The following is a 20445-nucleotide window of genomic DNA, read 5'->3' as shown; positions in this document are numbered from 1 at the left end:
GTCATGGACCCAAATGGGGCAAATAAGGGAGGTATGGCAACAATTAATATCTCAGCTCGTGGCAATGGCACTTGTGTGTGGGCGCACATTGTCTTTATTTTCTTCCTTGCCAAACCTGGCCTTGTTTCACATCTCTCCTTCTACGGTTGGTCCAGCAGGTTAGTGTAGCATTTTCCCATAGCTGTTTGGGCAGTGGGAAGATAATATATCACCAGAAACCATTTTGCATCCCAGAAAAGTGATGCCATGACCTTTCCAGTTGACTGTCTTTGCTTTCTTTTATGGTAATGAATCAATATGTTTCCGCTGCTTTTACTGTTGTTTTGGCTCTGGGATATAGCTGTGGTCACAAACCGGGGCAAAAAGTCTTGTAGGTTGCTCTGTGGGGCAAAAAGTCTTGTAGGTTGCTCTGAAAATGGCCGAACATTGTCTGGATATTTCCAGTCTGATGCATCTCTGAGCTTGCTTTAAAAGTAAAGGCACTCCTTTAGCAGTTAATTTTTTCATATACAATTCCACTGTCAAAATATGATATCCCTGTTTGGATGACATTCCTATTCCTACAATGTTAGGATTTTATTGCACTTTCAGTCGGCAATCGTCCACGACCATTTTATGCACTATTGCAATAATTTCTGGTGTAGTCACAAATCTTGGCTGACCGCTATGCGGATAATCATATACACTTCCCTGACCAAATTTAAATTTGTTCATCCACTTGGCAACAGTAGAATATGAAGCAGCACAGTCTCTCAATGTATGCACAGTCTCACAGTGTATTCTGAAAACTGACATTAGTTTTCTTTGCTTTCTTACCTTTCTTATGAAGTATTTCATCACTGCTCAAATCTCGATTTTTTTGCATGTTCACAAATTACTATATGGGAACAGCAATAGTGAGATGTCCACACATGAGTTCTCTGCCCAGAGCACTGACAACATCACCTGGTTTCTCATAAAGGATGACCTATTACTATGTAGGAACATTGTTGCCCAACCACCGACATCTGATGGTGATTCTGCGAACTTTTCAAATCACCCTCATATTAAATGGTGGTATGTGTATCCCACACAAAAGCTCTGGATAGCTCTGATGGAATAAGTGCATATGACAGATTAGAAATTCCATGCACAAGGTGGCCTGATAGAGGCATACAGTATGATTCGAGCACTGGTCTAAATGGTGATATCTAAAGATCACATAACCAATAACAAAGGTCCATCCCATGCTATGGTCATCCTAGAAGCCGTAAGTGTAACTCAAGGTGCTCTCTCCAAACTGTGTATGAAGCTCCAGATATGCAGAATGAATTATGAGCTGCTGTATATGAGCACAGACCTCTACACAGAGCCAAGAGGAGGGAGGGGGGGGGGGGGGGGGGCGGCAGTATCGATAGACGACTCCTATCCCTTGGGAACACAGCATGTAATGGGAGGTGAAACTTTCAAAGTAGGATATAAAAGCGAACTCCATGGGGCACAAAGAAGTAGAGCATACCTGATATTAGTAGTCCACAAAATAATCAAAAACAGAAGCATAACATTGATGGCTGAACATAGAGGAAAATCATCAAGCGTATTTCCAGAGGAGGACATCACACCAGAATAAAAGTGTTCAATTGGCAGGTCCTATATGGAAGCTCATAGCTGCACTGGTGGGGAACACACCAGTAGCCAAACAGATACTGCAGTATTGAATCTGTTATGGCACTGTAAAATGAATGATTGGTCAGATGAATACATGCTGCATCCATAGTCCAGCTCCAATTGGACTAAGAAAGGATACAATCAAATGAGAACTGCCAGGGCTTCTCCTCATGAGGTGTCACACAGAATGTACAGAACATTCTGAGAACAGACACAGCAAGCTGCCAAGTAAGATATAGGGGAGAAGCAACATAGTGTTGTATCAGGTGTTAACCCCAAGAATGTCATGATTTTGACAAAGAAGAGCAGCAAAAGTGAGATGTAAGGACAGTTGGAGAAATCCTTTTCACTGCCCGAAATTCATATGGATGATTCCTTTGGAGGAAAAGTCCATGCTACTCAAGTAAAGGTGGTCAAGACAACACTGAAGTCACCACTCAAGTAAACACACACCGAGAGCTGCAATAAACCATGAAATCATCAACGAAAGAGGGCCTGACACACCTGGTGGATGACTGACAATAATGGGGTTGATCAATATAGCAAATAAGGTTATACTCAACACTGAACCCTGAGGTACCACGTCATCCTGAATAAAAAGGTCTGATAAAGATGGACCCAAGTGTACTTTAAAAACCTAGACTTCTAAAAATTGTCTAATAAAGTGTGACTGACAGCTTATAAAGGAAATTGCTTACAAATCACTCATGTCACCCATCCTAGAACATTGCTGAGGTGTGTGGGACCCATGCCAAATAGGATTAACAGGGAATACTGGACATATACAGAGGAGGTCAGCACAAATGGTCACAGATTTGTTTAATCCATGGTAGAGTTTCACAGAAAAACTAAACTAGAAGACTCTTGAAGATAGACATAAACCATCTTAAGAAAGTCTTTTAACAGAGCTTCAAGAACCAGCTTAAAATGGTGACTCAAGGAATATACCACAATCCCCTATGTATCGCTCACATAGGGATCATGAGAATGAGATTAGAATAATTACCACATCCACAGAGACAATCAAACAATCATTCTTCCCATGCCTCATATGTGAATGGAACAATAAGAAACCCTAACAACTAACACATACCCTCTGCCATGCACCGCATGGTAGTTTGCAGAGAACAGATGTAGATCCAGACATAGATGTAGCTGTAGATGTAGATGTATGTTATGTATGGTAGAGTCCCATCCTCCAGCAAGCATCACAAACCTTTTCCTAATCAAAAACTTTGGCTACAATCTGGCATTTATGCTGGAAGCTGTCCATGACATAGGGTTGACAGGGTAATGAGATTGTAAACTGCAAGGCGATCCCTACAAAAGCCCTATTGGACGTTTAGTGGCGTTTTCTGTGACTCAACCCAGCATATGCACCACCTATTGAACACTTGTTCTGTCATCTTGAAGACATTACTGGTGAAGGAAATAGGACACTATCTGGAAGGAATACTTGTGTCTTTACCACACTTATGTAAGCAATTACAGTGGGTTTGCGCCACTGTGTAGGAAATGTGCTGTTCTTCCAGGTACAGTTGTAACATGGTAAGTACCACAACATTGGAATGTGAATATCACATGGCCTGCGGAGGATGAACATCATGATGAAAGGACACACTCCAGCCACCTAACAGTAAAACCAGTATTGCAGCACATGCGATTATGAGAAAGTGATCTTTGAGAATTACAGAAGATAGCACTATTGTGCCACTGCATGGAGATTTAAGAAAAGATGATTTTACAGAAAATCAGTAATAAGACAATTAAGAGAAGAAAAACATGAACTTTTACTTGGAAGCATTATTTACAGCCAGGCAGATGGTGGAAAATAAATGCGAATTTGGGGAAAACATGTAGTTGCATTCAGCTATATAAAAAAGGATTAGTACACTATTAGAAGTGAAGACATATTGCAAAATCTGAATAGACTAGAACTGTCAAAAGGAATGCAACTGAGAATCGGGAACCTGTATAAAAATTGCCTGAATTGTGTTATAACAGACGGCAAAAAATTCAGAATGGTGCACTCTCACCAGTGCTTCTTAATATAGTCATGGACAAAATTATAAGGAAAGTTCACCAAGAGTCAACTGCAGATGATATGAAAATTATGGTCTATGCAGATGGTGTGATGATTTGGGAAGAAGATGAGCAGAACTGGAAGAACAACTAAATACCTAGCAGACAATAACTGAAGAAGCTTATGTGTAAACAAGTGTGACAGAAAGTGAAATAATGAAAATCATCAAGAAAAATAAAAAATAAGGATGTAAGTTGTAATGGAAAAATTATTAAAGAAGCAGATACTTTCAAGCATCTAAGAAGTAAATTAGCCAAGAAAGGAAACATCACGGATGAAATTTCAGAGAGAGTAGAAAATTGTTTGAAATTTTATTATTGTGTATCAGACATAATCAGAATGTTGGATTTGGACAAATAAGGATGTGAGGAGAAAAAAAAGTAATGGAGATGCATTTTCTATGAGGGACCCTGGGTAAGACGAGAAGGGTCAGGATAAGGAATGAAACAATACTGAACAATACTGAACCCCTAAAAGAAAGTATGGGGAGTAATACACATACAAGGTTTGGCCACATTAAAAGAATGGGACCAGAAAGACTTCCATCCAAGAAAAGCCCTAGAATGGACAGAACCTGGATGAAGACCAATTGGAAGACCATGAACACAATGGAGAGGTCAGGTGAAGGATGATGTGAACCGAAGAGGACTGCAATGAGAAGAGATGCTAAATGATACACTGTGGGAGAAAAGAGAAGCTTGGAAGAGGCTCTGTGAATGACTTGCATAAGCAGAAACATTTCAGGAAGAAGAAGAAAAAGAAGAAGACGAAAAGTAGATAATGTTGAGATACGCATACATAAAAAGTAGCATTAGTTTTGGCTCTGTAAATTGTCATGCCAAAACAGGCACTTACTGAGAACAGTAGGTGTTTGAAGAACAATTTTTATCGACGCAGGTTAGTGGAATTTCTGGTGTGCAAACATAATCAACTAAGCCACATCTGGATAATAAGTCTGCTTCTATCATATCCCATTGTTGTGCTGTAGCTTTGACTCAAACTCCATTAGACATACTCAATGAACATAGGTATGATGGTAAAATAACCTGCACAGCAAATCTGAGGTCTATTGTTTTGGAGGCTAAGGTAGTTAATACATCTACAAATTTTAATAGCTGATCATTATCTTGCTTCAGAACATTATAAAATAAGCTATATGGGTACAGTGAAATTTTATTATCTTGGAACAAAGATGACATTGATATTGACAGTATTCTGTTCCTGTCAAATTGGTACACACTGTAAAATAAATTCAATCAAGTGCCAATTTTATATAAAAGCCAGTCTTGTTTACACATCTTTATAAAGTAGCCTGACACATGCTTTATTCAAATGGGTAAGTTAGAATATTATGACCAGATAAAATTCTTTTGGGTGAGTGATTTATCATAAATATCCAAAGTTTGTGGAGGTTTTCAAGGAATATGCCAATTCATTGTATAGAGAATGGTAATCAGTTTCCAACAGTTAATAAATGGGAAACAGAATTTAATATAGCCATATTTTTCTTTAAAATTATTCACATGAAGTGCTTTCAAAACCTCAAGCACATATAAAGACAATAACGTGCCCAATATGGTATTGGGTGATCCATTATGAAAGGTGTTTGAAACAGGATTCCCCCACAAGCATTATTAGAAGAGAGAATACAATACTTTTCATACAAAGAATTAATTATGAATAAGCCTTTTGTGAGATGTGTGTGGCATTTGTTGAGCACTGAACAAATGTAAAAAAGAATTTTTGGACTATATGAACATGTGGCATCTGTTCTTTTGTACATGTCTGAATGTCACAGTGGTTCATGCTACTGCCTAGTAAGTGGGAAATCTCAGATTCAAATTCTGGTCTGGGACACATTTTCACTCATCGCCACTGATTCCACATATAGTCCCAATGCACCTGACATCAATAATTTCTTCCCTTTCCTCGCTCTCTCTCTCTCTCTCTCTCTCTCTCTCTCTCTCTCTCTCTCTCCCTCCCTCTCCCCTTCCCCCTCCACCATCAATTTACATAGAATATATGGGTTAATGAAAAACATTATAACTGAATTCATGTGACAATCCGTTATAATGTACAGGGTCTGTCACTTCACACCAAAAAATAAGCAACAATCATGCAAGGAGTGAGTGGAAGTCAGTTACATCTTCCAGAATGATTATGCCCTGTGCAAAATGGTCTATTCAGCCCTGTAAGGAGTAGAACACTGACTGGTGAATATTATGCAAGTTAACTAGACCAACAGATTAATATAATCCATGAAAAGATGTCAATTCAAACAAATATAGAAACTGGTGTTTGAAAAACATCCTCATATGGGCCATAGGCATTTATATAGTGGAAATATCATCAGTTACTATAATTACAATGCTTTTTCCCATAATCCAACCCGGTTAAGCAAAGTGTATGTGATACTTGAGTTCAGTGAAAATTCCATCAAAATCAGCTCAGCAGTTTTTGGTGGTTAAGACAGTAAGGGTCAGACTAAATTCCATATGTTGGGTTTCAATCTAAAATCAGTTCTTGAATTTCATTTTGTCAATTTATTGCTTCTTTCGGTACTGATAATGACCTTTGAAAGAAAATTACAAATGGCTAGAAGTCGATGTTAAACAGATGGTTTCTCCTATAACCAGATGGTTAAGTCAGTTCCCAGATCAAGGAAGACAATGGGTACACAAACAGCATAACAAAAATTCCATAAACTGAGATGATATGCTCTACAGCTCATCCGGAGGTCCTTATACCTTTTGTCAACACAATTTACAAACAGCAAATTTTTTGGGTTAAATTTATGTCTGGTTAAAAGGATAATTTTTTGCTGTCCTATCAAATTTTTGTGTAACATAAAAAAAAATTACAGAATAATATAGAATCATTAATCCAACACAATAAAATAATCCCCATGTTTGTCACTATTCAACAATACTTAAAAATACTAGACATAGCTAAGACAGTACTAGCTTAAAATGTAATACATGACAAGACCGACATTCAGTTACGAGCTTTAATTTTTAAATGAAAGAAAGTACATGTAACTGATACTAACTTCCCATAAAACCTGAATTTTTCATCGAATGTATGTCGATGGCGTTTGGCATGTGTCAGCAGTGCCTCATATGATTCATAAGAGAAATTGCATGAACATGTGAATTTCATCCCACATGTTCTCATATGCTTTCTCTGAGCAGTCTCTGTCGAAAAGCCCTTGTGACATTTTTCACAAAGGTACATCTTCTCTGCGTGTACTTTTAAGTAGTGCTAAAAAGAATAAAAAAATTTAATTATTTAAAAATGTTGCAAGAGACACCATTATTGTTCTGTAATAAAATATTGCATTAACAAGGAATATGTCAGCTCTCACTTTCTTTACAATGAGCTTCACTGATGGAAGTAAACATTCTAATGGATCACATACAAAACATTTACCTCAGAATACAAAAGGGAAATTGTGCTAATGAATTGCGCAAAAAAAGTTTGGAAACACAAGAGGTATTTTAATTATTTAATAGTATCCCAAAAAGATACCACAATCTGTGTAGAACAGAATGGGAGATACTGGAAGGCTTCAGATTGACTAACAAAGAGAATTCAATACTAGACTTTGAACTGCAAATATTTCCAAGTGCAGCTGTGGACTTTGATCATAATTTATTGGTTGTGAACTGCGGATTAAGATGAAGACAGTGTTGAAAGGCAGAAGAAAGGGAAGCAAGACCCAGATAAACTGAAAGAAAAATGGGTTCTCAAAAGTTTCAATGGAAATACTGGGCAACAATTGGCTGAAACAGGGAAAACGAATAGGATAAAAGGCAAATGGGTAATTCTGAGTGATGAAATAGCGAAGGCTGCAGAGAATCAAACAAGCAAACTTCTTGGGTAACATGCGAGATAGTGACTATACCTAACAAAAAGGCAAAATACAAAAATGCAGTAAAGGGAGCACACCAGAGGGAATACAGACATCTAAAAAATTAGATTGACATCAAGTGCAAAATGTTTAAGCAGAATGGCTAGAGGACAAATGCAAGGCTGTGTAAGCATGTAAGACTAGGAGAAAGATGACATTACTTGCAGGAAAACTGAAGAGACCATAGGGATGCAGAGAAGCAGCTATATGAGGATCAAGAGCTCTGATGGCAAGACAGTAATAGGCAAAAAAGGGAATGCTGAAAGGTGGAAGGAATAAATTGAACGGTTATACATGTGAAATGAACTTGAAGACAATATTGCAGAAAAAAATAGGAAGTATGTGACTACACTATGGGAGTTATGATACTCAGAAGAATTTGACACAGCACTGAAAAACTTAACCCGAAACACAGTGACTGGAGCAGAGACAATTCCCTCTGAATTATTACGATACCAACCACGACTAAATCATTTCACCTCGTATTCAAGATATATGAGATTGGCGAAATACCTTTACACTTCGAAGAAAATGTAATAATACCAGTTTCAAAGAAAGCAGTTGCAAATAGATGTGAAGATTTCTGAACTATCAGTTTAATAAGTCACGATGGCAACTTAGTGACTGCAAAGTACTGACATGAATTGTTTACACAATATTGGAAAAAGTAGTAGTAACCGGCTTCAGGGAAAATCAACCTGGGTTCCAGGGAAATGTAGGAACCTTTGAGGCAGTACTGATCCTACAAGTAATCTTAGAATATAGGTTGAAGAAAGGCAAACCTGTGTTTATACAGTTTGTGGATTTAGATGAAACTTTTGACAATGTCAATTGGAATACACTCTTTCAAACAATGGAAAATCCAGATTGGAATGTAACACTATACTCTTTGAAATGTATAAAAAACACAGGCAGCGAAAAGTTATGTACATTACAGAAATCAAACTGCAATCATAAGAGTCAATGGACATGAAAGGGGAGCACTACTTGAGAAAGGGGGGAGGCAGAGCTCGTCTGGTGCAAATAGACAGGGGAGCAGCCATGGTTAACAGCACGGCAGCGATTATGAAATTAACCTAGCAGCTTGAAAATTGCAGAGATATAACAACAAATAGACAAAGCATGTGTCATCAATGCAAAATGACAGTACTACCAAAATAAACAAAAATATAACTAAATTGCGGATAATAATTGACTTACCCTCATAGAGAGGATATTAAATGCAGACTAGCATAATGTAAAAGCATTTCTGAAAAAGAGGATTTTGTTAGCACTAAATATATATTTCAGTATTTGGAAGTCTTTTGCGAAGGTGCTGTTGGGCCTTGCATATGAAGTGAAAATTGGATGATAAGCACTTCAGGTAGGTGAGAATAGAAGCTTTTGAAATATGATGCTGCAGAAGAATGCTGAAGATTAGCTGGATGGATCAAATAGCTAATGAGGAGGTACTGAATGGAATTGGGAAGAAAAGAAATGTATAGCATAACTTGACTCAAAGAAGGATCAGTTGATAGTACATTCTGAGGCATCGAGAAATCATCAATTTAGTACTGGAGGGAAGTGTGGAAGGTAAAAACTGTACAGGAAGACAAAGGCTGGAATACAGTCAGCAGGTTCAAGCGGGTGTAGCTTGAAGTAGTTCTGTAGAGATGAAGAGCCTTGCAATTGACAGAGTAACATGGAGAGCTGCAACAAACCAGTCTTCAGACTGAAGATGATGCTAACAACAACAATACTACTACTACTAATACTACAAGAATGTAGTCTACGAGGTCTTATAACTTTTGACAAGTGAATTAGGTTACTTATTTCCACATAAACAACATATCTAAAAAGGAGGAGGTCACTTTCTATTCACTGAGCAGCATCTTTTGACATTGTTTTAAGTCATATAACATGATATCTGAAGTGTTACGCAGGTTACAGTGAGCGGGGGTAATAAACAGGTATGACCAGTATCTTTTAACACGTTTACATTTGCTATATCGAACCAAAAGTATTTTTTTCAAGCAACATGTTTTCTGAAATGTCATTTAAATAATCATACTGGTAGAGATACGCCTTAGATGGCCAACAAAATGAATTATTTGTTACAATTACCCTAGCAAACATTTTACATAAGGTGTAAACCAAAGTATCTTTTCTGAATCATTTAATACATCAAAACAATCATTATCACACTCTTTGAAACTAGAAGACTCCACTGAATTCGTTATTTCTCTTGTTTTGTCAGTGTGACTTAATGGTGTGGGTTTCACAGGGTAACAGTGTGGGCTCTAAAAAAAAAAAAACAAATACACAACAAGTCTGTATCAAAGGATATGGTGGGTACCTGGAGTTGAACTCGGCTATAAATAACAGTGCGACACCAACAACACTTCCAGTTTGGTTGTAGTCAGAGTCCAGGCACTGAGTACACACAGTAGCACAGTGGGTAGCACCTGAAGATGATGACTGTGTTGGTCATTGAAATATTGTGTATAAAAATGGAATCAGCAACCCAGCTGAATATACAATGTGCTGAATTTGTTCAATCGCAAATATTTGAGAAATAATAGTTCATAGTGTTAATAGAGGTCAAGTGCATGATACTCTTTACATGTGCCCTCAAAAACAAATCTACAGCATTAAACTGTGTGACATCCTTTCTCCCCCCTCCACCACATCAGACAATACACCCATGTTTCCTTGTCTACCACTGTACATACATGTTATTCAGATGTGAAGGTACAATGAAATTGAGTTGTGACTGTACCAGTACCAGGCTGAACTGAACCACGTTTTCCTATGTCTAGTGAAGGGCACAAGCTCTATCATGAGAAGTGCAGTACCTATTAGCAGTAGAGGCATTAAGGGAAGGTGCCCAGTCAACATGATGGATAAACAGCTGTTCTCAATACACAATTATGGCCCGATAAGTTTGGTAAAAATATTACTAAATAACTTTTTAATAAGATTAACTTATTTCCGTCAAACATTTGGTTCAGTGAGATTCTGCTTTTATTTATTTTGTCAGAAAAACATTTGCTTCCAATTGTGTACACACTCGTTTACAACAAAGGTAGCCTATTCATTCAATAGATATCCGTTTGCCTTGAAACAGATATTTGAGGTCAGGAAACAAAAAGAAAATGCACTGGGTGAAATATTGAAAACAGAGTGAGTATAAAATCATTTTGAAGCCCGGTTTTAGCATTTCTCCCGTAGCCATGACCAATGTGTAACTTTTTATTCATGTGACCATCTGAATGGTCCAATAAAACTGTTTGTTAAAAGCCATTCACTATTCAACCCTTTTCCAAATAATCAAATGTGATGATATACTGCAAGTGCTGAAGACAAATACTAACACTGATAAAAGTTTTTATTTTTCAGCATACTTTGACACTGCCAGCACTAAATTTTGAGTGTAGTTGTGTCTCCAAAGTATAATCATGGGTACATGTCTAGGTTACATCCAGAAGTCTTTCAGATTATGCTTCACACATTGTAAACAGTCCTCCTCTGAGCAGTTTTTGTCTGGGGTCAACAGAGGTTTACTCATTTATCTTCTTCTTATGCAGAATTCACTCAGGATATTACATATACTGTCATATGAGTGCCCATCATAGCAAAAACTCACAAATCTTAACGAGTATTCCATTACAGTACCATAATGTTTATCAATCATTTCTCGAGAACAAATCTCAACTGAATATCCAGAATGTGCCAGACCTGTACTACTTTAAGTGCTGGCTGGAATGCAAAGAACTTCTCTCAACTCAACATCTTGGTCATTGTACACTTTAAGAAACCTAATGGCCCTATGATATGCTAGTTATACCCATTTTTATAAAAAATGTGGCACCAATCAGCTGTTGAGAATTATTTATGCATGACACCTTTATTAGCCTCAATGTAAAACCACTAAAATAAGTTATTTAGCAGTGGTCTTGATACTTAACTAAATTTCCTCCTGCTTTGTTGAAGATCAAAAGATGTATTAATCAGTCTCTCCTCATATGACCAATTTCAACCTAGTTATTTACATATAATGTTTTTTGGTGAATAGAGTGGTATTCGACTTATGTACACATCAAAGCATGTCATCCAGAGATCAAATTTCTAGAAACTGAAGGAGAGTTTGGTGTGGGTAATGTCTCCCATGAAGTGTTTATCTTTCATTTCTTAAAGCCTCCCCATAATAGACTTACTTTATGTTGGTAAGCTCACATAAATCAAATATAGCCACCACTGGTTCCAAAAAAAGTAAAGTTGTTTCACAAAACATTACCATCAAAGCCACATCTGTTGTTTTTCTGAGTTCCTCACAAATGTCCTGTCACATGCAACCTAATTTGGTGAAAGGAGGGACATGAGTGCTGGTGCTTCTAAAGAAAGGAGATTGTGATTTAACACAATGACAGTGATTATGTCCTTACAGACAGTGAACAAGCAAAGATAAGCATGGATGAAGAAAGAAGTTCTTTTAAAAAAACCTTTGCTACAATTCACTTTAACTGAATTACAGAAACCACTGAAAACCTATATCTGAATGGCCATACAGGGATTTTAACTCTGCTTCCCTGAAATGTGGTCCAGGGTCTTAACCACTGCATCCCTTTTCTACACTACTGCTTAAGATGGTGGTGGTGGTTGTTAGGGTGATTTGCAATTAGACTACATGAAAAGCACTGTCAACAATTGTCTAAAAGACACTGTGGGTATCAAAACACATTCACTTTCTTCTATTATGCCACATTTGCCATCAGGTACACATACAGTCAAACATGAAGGCTGTCGATTTATTGTGTAAGTAATTTATAAGGTCACCATCAAGAAAACAACTGAATAACTGATTGCTGCTTACACCACTTAGAAAAAAAGTACACACTATTCACATCTTACAAAATTCCTGAAGATATTACAAAGTTCTGTTTAAAAACATAAACACTACCAAATAAAAAAGCTCCATAATGAAATTACTGCTAAATCATGACAGGAAACAAATGATACATATTAGATGATAGCAGACAAAGAACTGGATAAACAATCATCAGATAGCAGACAACAGGATAGAATAATAGGAAAATCAATGATGAAATCCTCATACGGTTTGTGCAAAGAAAGTGTATACTTACACATAACAGGCTTCTCAAGAGGACCAAAATTATTGTATCATTACATTGTACACTCTGAAATCTCTTGGATGGTGAAATAATGCTTGAGGGTTCTGATATCTATATTCTCATGAGGTATTCAGGATATGTACCCTATAACCATTACTGTTGTGACCGCTACAAGGTGTATTTTGTGGGCATAAAATTGTCTACTTTTCTAACAATGGAAAATCCAGGATGGTATAAGGACAGTATTATGAAAAGATAGATTGCTACTCACTATATTGCGGAAATGGTCAGTCGCAAATAGGCGCTACAGAAATACTATCAAACAAGAAAGGTTTTGGCCAAAAAGGCCTTCTTCGGAATTAGTGCGTGTGAGTTCTGTTTACGTAAGAGTTTGTGTGTACATATTCCAATGAAGGCCTTTTTGGCTGAAAGCTTACTTGTTTAACAGTCTTTTTGTTGTGCCTATCTGCAGCTCAGCATCTCCAATACATGGTGAGCAGCAATCTGTCCTTTTCATAATATTTGACTTTTCTTTTAAGCACAGGCAGAGTAAGTTTCTGTGTGTTATGATGTTAATTGCATATACAACAGTCCTAAACATTATTATACTAAACTTTAAAATAATACCTATGATAAGAAAGGCATAAGTCTAAATTTTTTAATATTCTGAAACAAGGAAATGCCCTATCTCCTTAATTTTTTATAGGGTTGGTGGAGAATACAATAATCCAAGTGGCAGGAGAGACACATGACAAAATTACAACAATGTTATTTGCTGATGATCTGATAGTATGGAATAACAATGAGAAGGAAATACAAAACCAATTACATGTCTCGGGAAATGTTGGACATGAATATGACCAAAAATTCAAGCAAAGAAACGTGAGCTGGTGGTCACAACAAGAAAAAAAGGATTGTCCACAATAAACATGATACCGAGTAAGGAGCAACTGAAAACAGTGGACAGTTTGGGATACCTGGCAGGTAAATTGTACAAAAAAACAGAAGAAATTATCAAGAGATAAGAGTGAATCAACAAAGCATGCCGACTGCTTCATGAGAAGAGAAGTGTGAGAGAAGTTATATGGAACAAAGAAGTCTCCTAAGAAAGAAGTTAATATGCATAACATATTATACACCAATTCTGTTGTATGCTGCAGAAACTCGCTCATGAAGGAAAGGGGAAAAGTAAGGAGTGAACAATAAAGATGACTCCAGAATGAGATTTTCACTCTGCAGTGGAGTGTGTGCTGATTTGAAACTTCCTGGCAGATTAAAACTGTGTGCCAGACTGTGACTTGAACTCGGGACCTTTGCTTTTCGCGGGCAAGTGCTCTACCAACTGAGCTACCCAAGCACGTGCTTGGGTAGATCAGTTGGTAGAGCACTTACCCAAGAAAGGTATAGGTCCCGAGTTCGAGTCTGTCTGGCACACAGTTTTAACCTGCCAGAAAGTTTCAATAAAGATGAAGTTTTTGAGAAGTCTAATATGTGTAACAATATTGGAAATGATGACAAATGAATGGATTATGGAATTAACACATGAGATATCTCTATAAAAGAAGAATGAAAAAAGAAGATTAAGGTGGTAAGGGGATTTGGATGGATTACAGGAGATGAGGATCTGTAGGAATATGCACAAGATGGAGCCAGAAGCAGGAGACCAAGGAACAAGTGGCTAAAAGGAGTGGAAGAAAGCAACTGGAAGAGAAGACTGGGCCAGAGAAGCTACAGGGAGGTGGTGGAATTTCTGGAGCAGATGGAGAGACTTGGGCTGCAAGCAGACCCAGGTAGTGGCAGGAAATTGTACAAGATGATGATAACAACTCTACGGTTGAACATTACATTTCGGGAGGAAAAGAAGATTTTCTCAAAGAGTTAGTATGGTCTCAGGAAAAACCATTCATGTGAAATACAGTTCACATTTTTTCACATGTTGTCTTCATAATAAGTGAGAAGATAGATTCTGCCTTCTGAAAGGCACTTGAAAATATAAAGCAATATGGTATACTGTAACAAGTATACATAATCACCATTCCCGATGTCCAGGCGGAGCTTCAAGGAATCCTCAGAACCTTAGGCCCCCTGCAAAACCTTTCACCTGACCCCATCAACCTCCTGACCCCACCGACACCCCGCACCCCTACCTTCTACCTTCTTCCTAAAATCCACAAACCCAATCATCCCGGCCGCCCCATTGTAGCTGGTTACCAAGCCCCCACAGAACGTATCTCTGCCTACGTAGATCAACACCTTCAACCCATTACATGCAGTCTCCCATCCTTCATCAAAGACACCAACCACTTCCTTGAATGCCTGGAATCCTTACCCAATCTGTTACCCCCGGAAACCATCCTTGTAACCATTGATGCCACTTCCTTATACACAAATATTCCGCACGTCCAGGGCCTCGCTGCAATGGAGCATTTCTTTCCCGCCGATCACCTGCCACCCTACCTAAAACCTCTTTCCTCATTACCTTAGCCAGCTTCATCCTGACCCACAACTTCTTCACTTTTGAAGGCCAGATATACCAACAATTAAAAGGAACAGCCATGGGTACCAGGATGGCCCCCTCGTACGCCAACCTATTCATGGGTCGCTTAGAGGAAGCCTTCTTGGTTACCCAGGCCTGCCAACCCAAAGTTTGGTACAGATTTATTGATGACATCTTCATGATCTGGACTCACAGTGAAGAAGAACTCCAGAATTTCCTCTCCAACCCCAACTCCTTTGGTGCCATCAGATTCACCTGGTCCTACTCCAAATCCCATGCCACTTTCCTTGACGTTGACCTCCACCTGTCCAATGGCCAACTTCACACGTCCGTCCACATCAAACCCACCAACAAGCAACAGTACCTCCATTATGACAGCTGCCACCCATTCCACGTCAAACGGTCCCTTCCCTACAGCCTAGGTCTTCGTGGCAAACGAATCTGCTCCAGTCCGGAATCCCTGAATCATTACACCAACAACCTGACAACAGCTTTCGCATCCCGCAACTACCCTCCCGACCTGGTACAGAAGCAATAACCAGAGCCACTTCCTCATCCCCTCAAACCCAGAATCCCCCACAGAAGAACCACAAAAGTGCCCCACTTGTGACAGGATACTTTCCGGGACTGGACCAGACTCTGAATGTGGCTCTCCAGCAGGGATACGACTTCCTCAAATCCTGCCCTGAAATGAGATCCATCCTTCATGAAATCCTCCCCACTCCGCCAAGAGTGTCTTTCCGCCGTCCACCTAACCTTCGTAACCTGTTAGTTCATCCCTATGAAATCCCCAAACCACCTTCCCTACCCTCTGGCTCCTATCCTTGTAACCGCCCCCGGTGCAAAACCTGTCCCATGCACCCTCCCACCACCACCTACTCCAGTCCTGTAAGCCGGAAGGTGTACACGATCAAAGGCAGAGCCACGTGTGAAAGCACCCATGTGATTTACCAACTGACCTGCCTACACTGTGATGCATACTATGTGGGAATGACCAGCAACAAACTGTCCATTCGCATGAATGGACACAGGCAGACAGTGTTTGTTGGTAATGAGGATCACCCTGTGGCTAAACATGCCTTGGTGCACAGCCAGCATATCTTGGCACAGTGTTACACCGTCCGGGTTATCTGGATACTTCCCACCAACACCAACCTATCCGAACTCCGGAGATGGGAACTTGCCCTTCAGTATATCCTCTCTTCTCGTTATCCGCCAGGCCTCAATCTCCGCTAATTTCAAGTTGCCGCCACTCATACCTCACCTGTCTTTCAACAACTTCTTTGCCTCTACACTTCCGCCTCGACTGACATCTCTGCCCAAACTCTTTGTCTTTAAATATGTCTGCTTGTGTCTGTATGTGTGGATGGATGGATGTGTGTGTGTGTGTGTGTGTGTGTGTGTGTGTGTGTGTGTGTGTGTGCGCGCGCGCGCGCGCTGCGCGCGCGCGCGCGCGCGAGTGTATACCTGTCCTTTTTTCCCCCTAAGGTAAGTCTTTCCGCTCCCGGGATGGAATGACTCCTTACCCTCTCCCTTAAAACCACTTCCTTTCGTCTTTCCCTCTCCTTTCCTCTTTCCTGATGAGGCAACAGTTTGTTGCGAAAGCTTGAATTTTGTGTGTATGTTTGTGTGTCTATCGACCTGCCAGCGCTTTCGTTCGGTAAGTCACCTCATCTTTGTTTTTATATATATATATATATATATATATATATATATATATATATATATATATATATATGTGTGTGTGTGTGTGTGTGTGAAAACAGGAAGGGTAGCTGGGAGCATATGCCCATATTGGCAGCGGGGGACGGGGATGGGGTCGGGGGAGTGGTGGCCAATCCCCGTCCCAAATTTCCACTAACCAGTTTCCTGCTGCCTCACCTAACTTTTTCCCTTCTCTCCACACCACTCTGTCTCCTTTCTAATTGTATACTGCCATCCTGCCATCTCTTTGTCTCTCTTTTCCCCTCTCCCTTTCCCCACTCTTCATTTCCACTACTTTCCTTTCCTCCTCCCTCTCCCCCCCCCCCCCCCCCACACACCAGAAAAATCACTTCCCTCCTCTATATCTCATAATGCCCTATCCTCCAAACTATTTTCGTCTTCTTGCGCAGCCGAGTCACTGTCTAAAAATATGCCTCACGCCATCCTGCTATACCCTATTTACCTCATGCATCCTCCCATATCCCTTTCAATAATCAGTAACTGATAATCAGTAATCACTCCAACTGCAGAACTGGGTGTTTGGGTGTCTGTGTGGTTGTGTGTGGTGAATGTGTCTACTCTTACAAGAAAAAGAGAAAAAGCTCGAAAGCTATTGCGATACTGTTTTCTGTTACATGATTCTATGCTCTGTGCTCCACTACAGGTGAGTGGTTACCCCTACATTATTTTACGTGTTGTTCCATTATGATTAAACTTTCCTCCTGTTAATGTTCGTAATGAAAGCTGGCATGAACTATGCTAGCAAATGTCATACGAAAACTGAAAATTTGATTAAACCTCAAACAGAGATTGGCTCACAATGTGCAAAACCAAAGAGATCCAGCAGCAGAAGGATTAGATTTCAACATTCCACAAGCACTATGCTCAACGAAGATAGGAAAAGTTAATGACAAGTTCTTCACTCCACTATTTGTGGCATTTAGTTAAAACTTGTTCCAATAAAGTTACAGCAAACGCAAAAAAAGACACCCACAGAAAGTTTAACTTTATTGTCTTCTTGCTGTTACATGTTTCTCCAAGAGTAAGCACATGAGATTAGTTTTCTGTGACATGATATACAGTTTGCTTTCCACTGATTTCACTGGTGTTTTTTTCCGTAATCATTTTTGATTTCTGTATTTAAGTTCACATTCTGCCACATAGTTTGTTTTATGACTCACCAATGACTCACCAACTACTTATTTACTTGCAGTTCCAGAATGATTCCCATATCTTCTTTTGCCAACTTTCATTAGAACAACAATACTTGCCGTCAGGAACAAGACATAATAATTATCTGGACAGTGCCATCATATATGTGTAATCAAAGACAGAACGAAACACTGACAATAATTTATTTAACTTCTACATTTTTGTTTGAAATGTTGGTTGTGATGACAGACTGGTCTAATGAATTCTTCTCAGGTTATCAGCTGAGTGGTGGCGTCGTCTTGTCACAATGTTTCAATGAGTTTCATACCCATCATCTTCTGGCGAAGATGATGGGTACACAACTCATTGAAACGTTGCGACAAGACGGTGCCACCACTCAGCTAATAACCTGACAAGAATTCATCAGTGGAATACGCCGAGAAAGACTGGTCTAAGTTGAAAGGTGACAGTGTGGTTGATAATTAGGATGTATTTTATGCATACTGAATTCTGACTAGTTAGTTAGTTAGTTACTAGTTTGACATATATTGCAAAGTCAAGAAGGTGGATGCTATCTGGAGCTTTTATATTTCCAGATTTTTTCTTTACATCAACCTGGTCTGAATAAGAGAACTAAACTAAGATTAAAAAGTGGTATGTTTGTTTTTAAAAACAAAGCAACTTCCTGAACATGTCACAACAAGATGAGCAATAATACAGTAGAGCGTCGATTATCCGAAGTAATTAGGGGACACGGGTGTTCGGAAAACTGGTTTGTTTGGATAATCGAACTGTACATGTTTATTTGCCAAAAAGAAGTACTGTACAGTAAATTTATTCATAAAAACAGTGGCGAGCTTCATTGTTTTACGGCTTGTTGATCCATCAGTAGAATCAAGCATAGCTATAAAATTTACTATGCTCGTCTTTTGTTTTTTTATATCCGAAATTGTCGACTTCCCCACCTTGTACTCATTGGATAAAGTGGTTGCACATTCACTTTCTTCTAACCCTCACAGAAAAGACAACACGTTTACGTTTAAGCATTTTGTATCGTCAAGTTCACTTCTTCACGCAGCAGCACACAAGTGGTCGTAACAGAGAACAGAAGGTGACTGTTTACACCGTGAGAAGCTCTTCTTGGGGGCGCGCAATCCTTCAAACTGCATGGAGCGGCACGCCTCAAGCTGGCGCAACTGTTGCTGTGAACAGCTTTGATACTGCCGCTACTTCTACTGCCAGTGCCACGCCGACAGAAGTGTGCCGATTGTTGAAACACAGTGACTGGCAGCTTGGCCGGTCAGCAGCGCCTTGTGAAGGCCGCATTAGAAGCAATGTACTGCCAGCGGTGGCCCAGTGAGGCAACTACTGTGGGAAACTTGGTTTGGGAGGGGGATGATGGACGGTAGGGTGGGAGAGTAACAGGTGCGAGGAGTACACAGTTCGGTTAAGCGGTCGTTCGGTTGACCGACGTTCGGATAATCGACACTCTACTGTAATAATATATAAGTAAGACATACAAACTTTGATGATAGGCAATAAAATATCACTGTTACATCTACTGGTGGAACTATGTACAAAAGCAAATCACTTGAAGACAATTAATCTCTGTTACATTACATTCTCAAATTTATTTACTAGTTGATATAATGAAAACCCATGAGAGTACATCAAGCAGAAAGGAGTCTTAGATAGGAAAAAGAAATGTGATGTACAAGAAGAACTGAAAGCTGTGATGGACTTTTATATAACACATATTTGTTGATCAAATATTTTTACTTTTTCAACCATATAATGGGCTGTTAATTTTCTCTCTCCCATTATTTGTATTTAACGACAACACTGTCAGCTCTAGCACTAAATGGGGCACCCAGGATCAAAACTGACAAAGTCAATTTGCGAAAATGAGTTTAAAGTAGAAGTATATCACTATCAGCTGAAACAAGAATATGTTTCAAAATCGGCCATGTCCTTGTATTATAGAGCACTGAACTGTTTGTTATCCAACAGAATGAGCCAAGCCTTGCAGGCAGTAAATTCATAGCTGGCCACATCAAGGAACAAGTAACAATCTTCATGTCGCAGCATCTTTGTCTGGAATCTTGTGTTACTATATTATGCAACAATGTGACCATACAATTAGACAAAATATTCCTTATTTCTATATTCTTTGAAGTCATAATATTTCATTTTTATACTGGTAACACCAATCTTTTGCACTAATTTCCATATTCACAGGTTTCTTACCATTTTATAATACTGACATTGGGAAGTACTAAAGTCTGTGGAAAAGAGGAAAAACGCTAGCTCAAATGACACCACACACAGTGATCAAAGGCAT

The 20445-nt window shown here is 39.1% G+C and overlaps 1 protein-coding gene across 3 annotated transcripts in view; it reads right to left on the bottom strand.

Annotated features, from left to right (window-relative positions):
• LOC126474702 (uncharacterized) overlaps positions 1–20445 on the bottom strand; it is a 35485-nt gene that overhangs the window by 4133 nt on the left and 10907 nt on the right. For all 3 annotated transcript variants that reach the window (XM_050102177.1, XM_050102179.1, XM_050102178.1), the window contains one exon: positions 6780–6991. In XM_050102177.1, coding sequence (XP_049958134.1) covers positions 6780–6991 — 212 coding nt within the window. The remainder of the gene's footprint in view (positions 1–6779; positions 6992–20445) is intronic.

Source organism: Schistocerca serialis, chromosome 4 (assembly GCF_023864345.2).
Source record: "Schistocerca serialis cubense isolate TAMUIC-IGC-003099 chromosome 4, iqSchSeri2.2, whole genome shotgun sequence".
Lineage (NCBI taxonomy): Eukaryota > Metazoa > Arthropoda > Insecta > Orthoptera > Acrididae > Schistocerca > Schistocerca serialis.
This window is presented reverse-complemented; position numbering and strand designations above follow the sequence as displayed.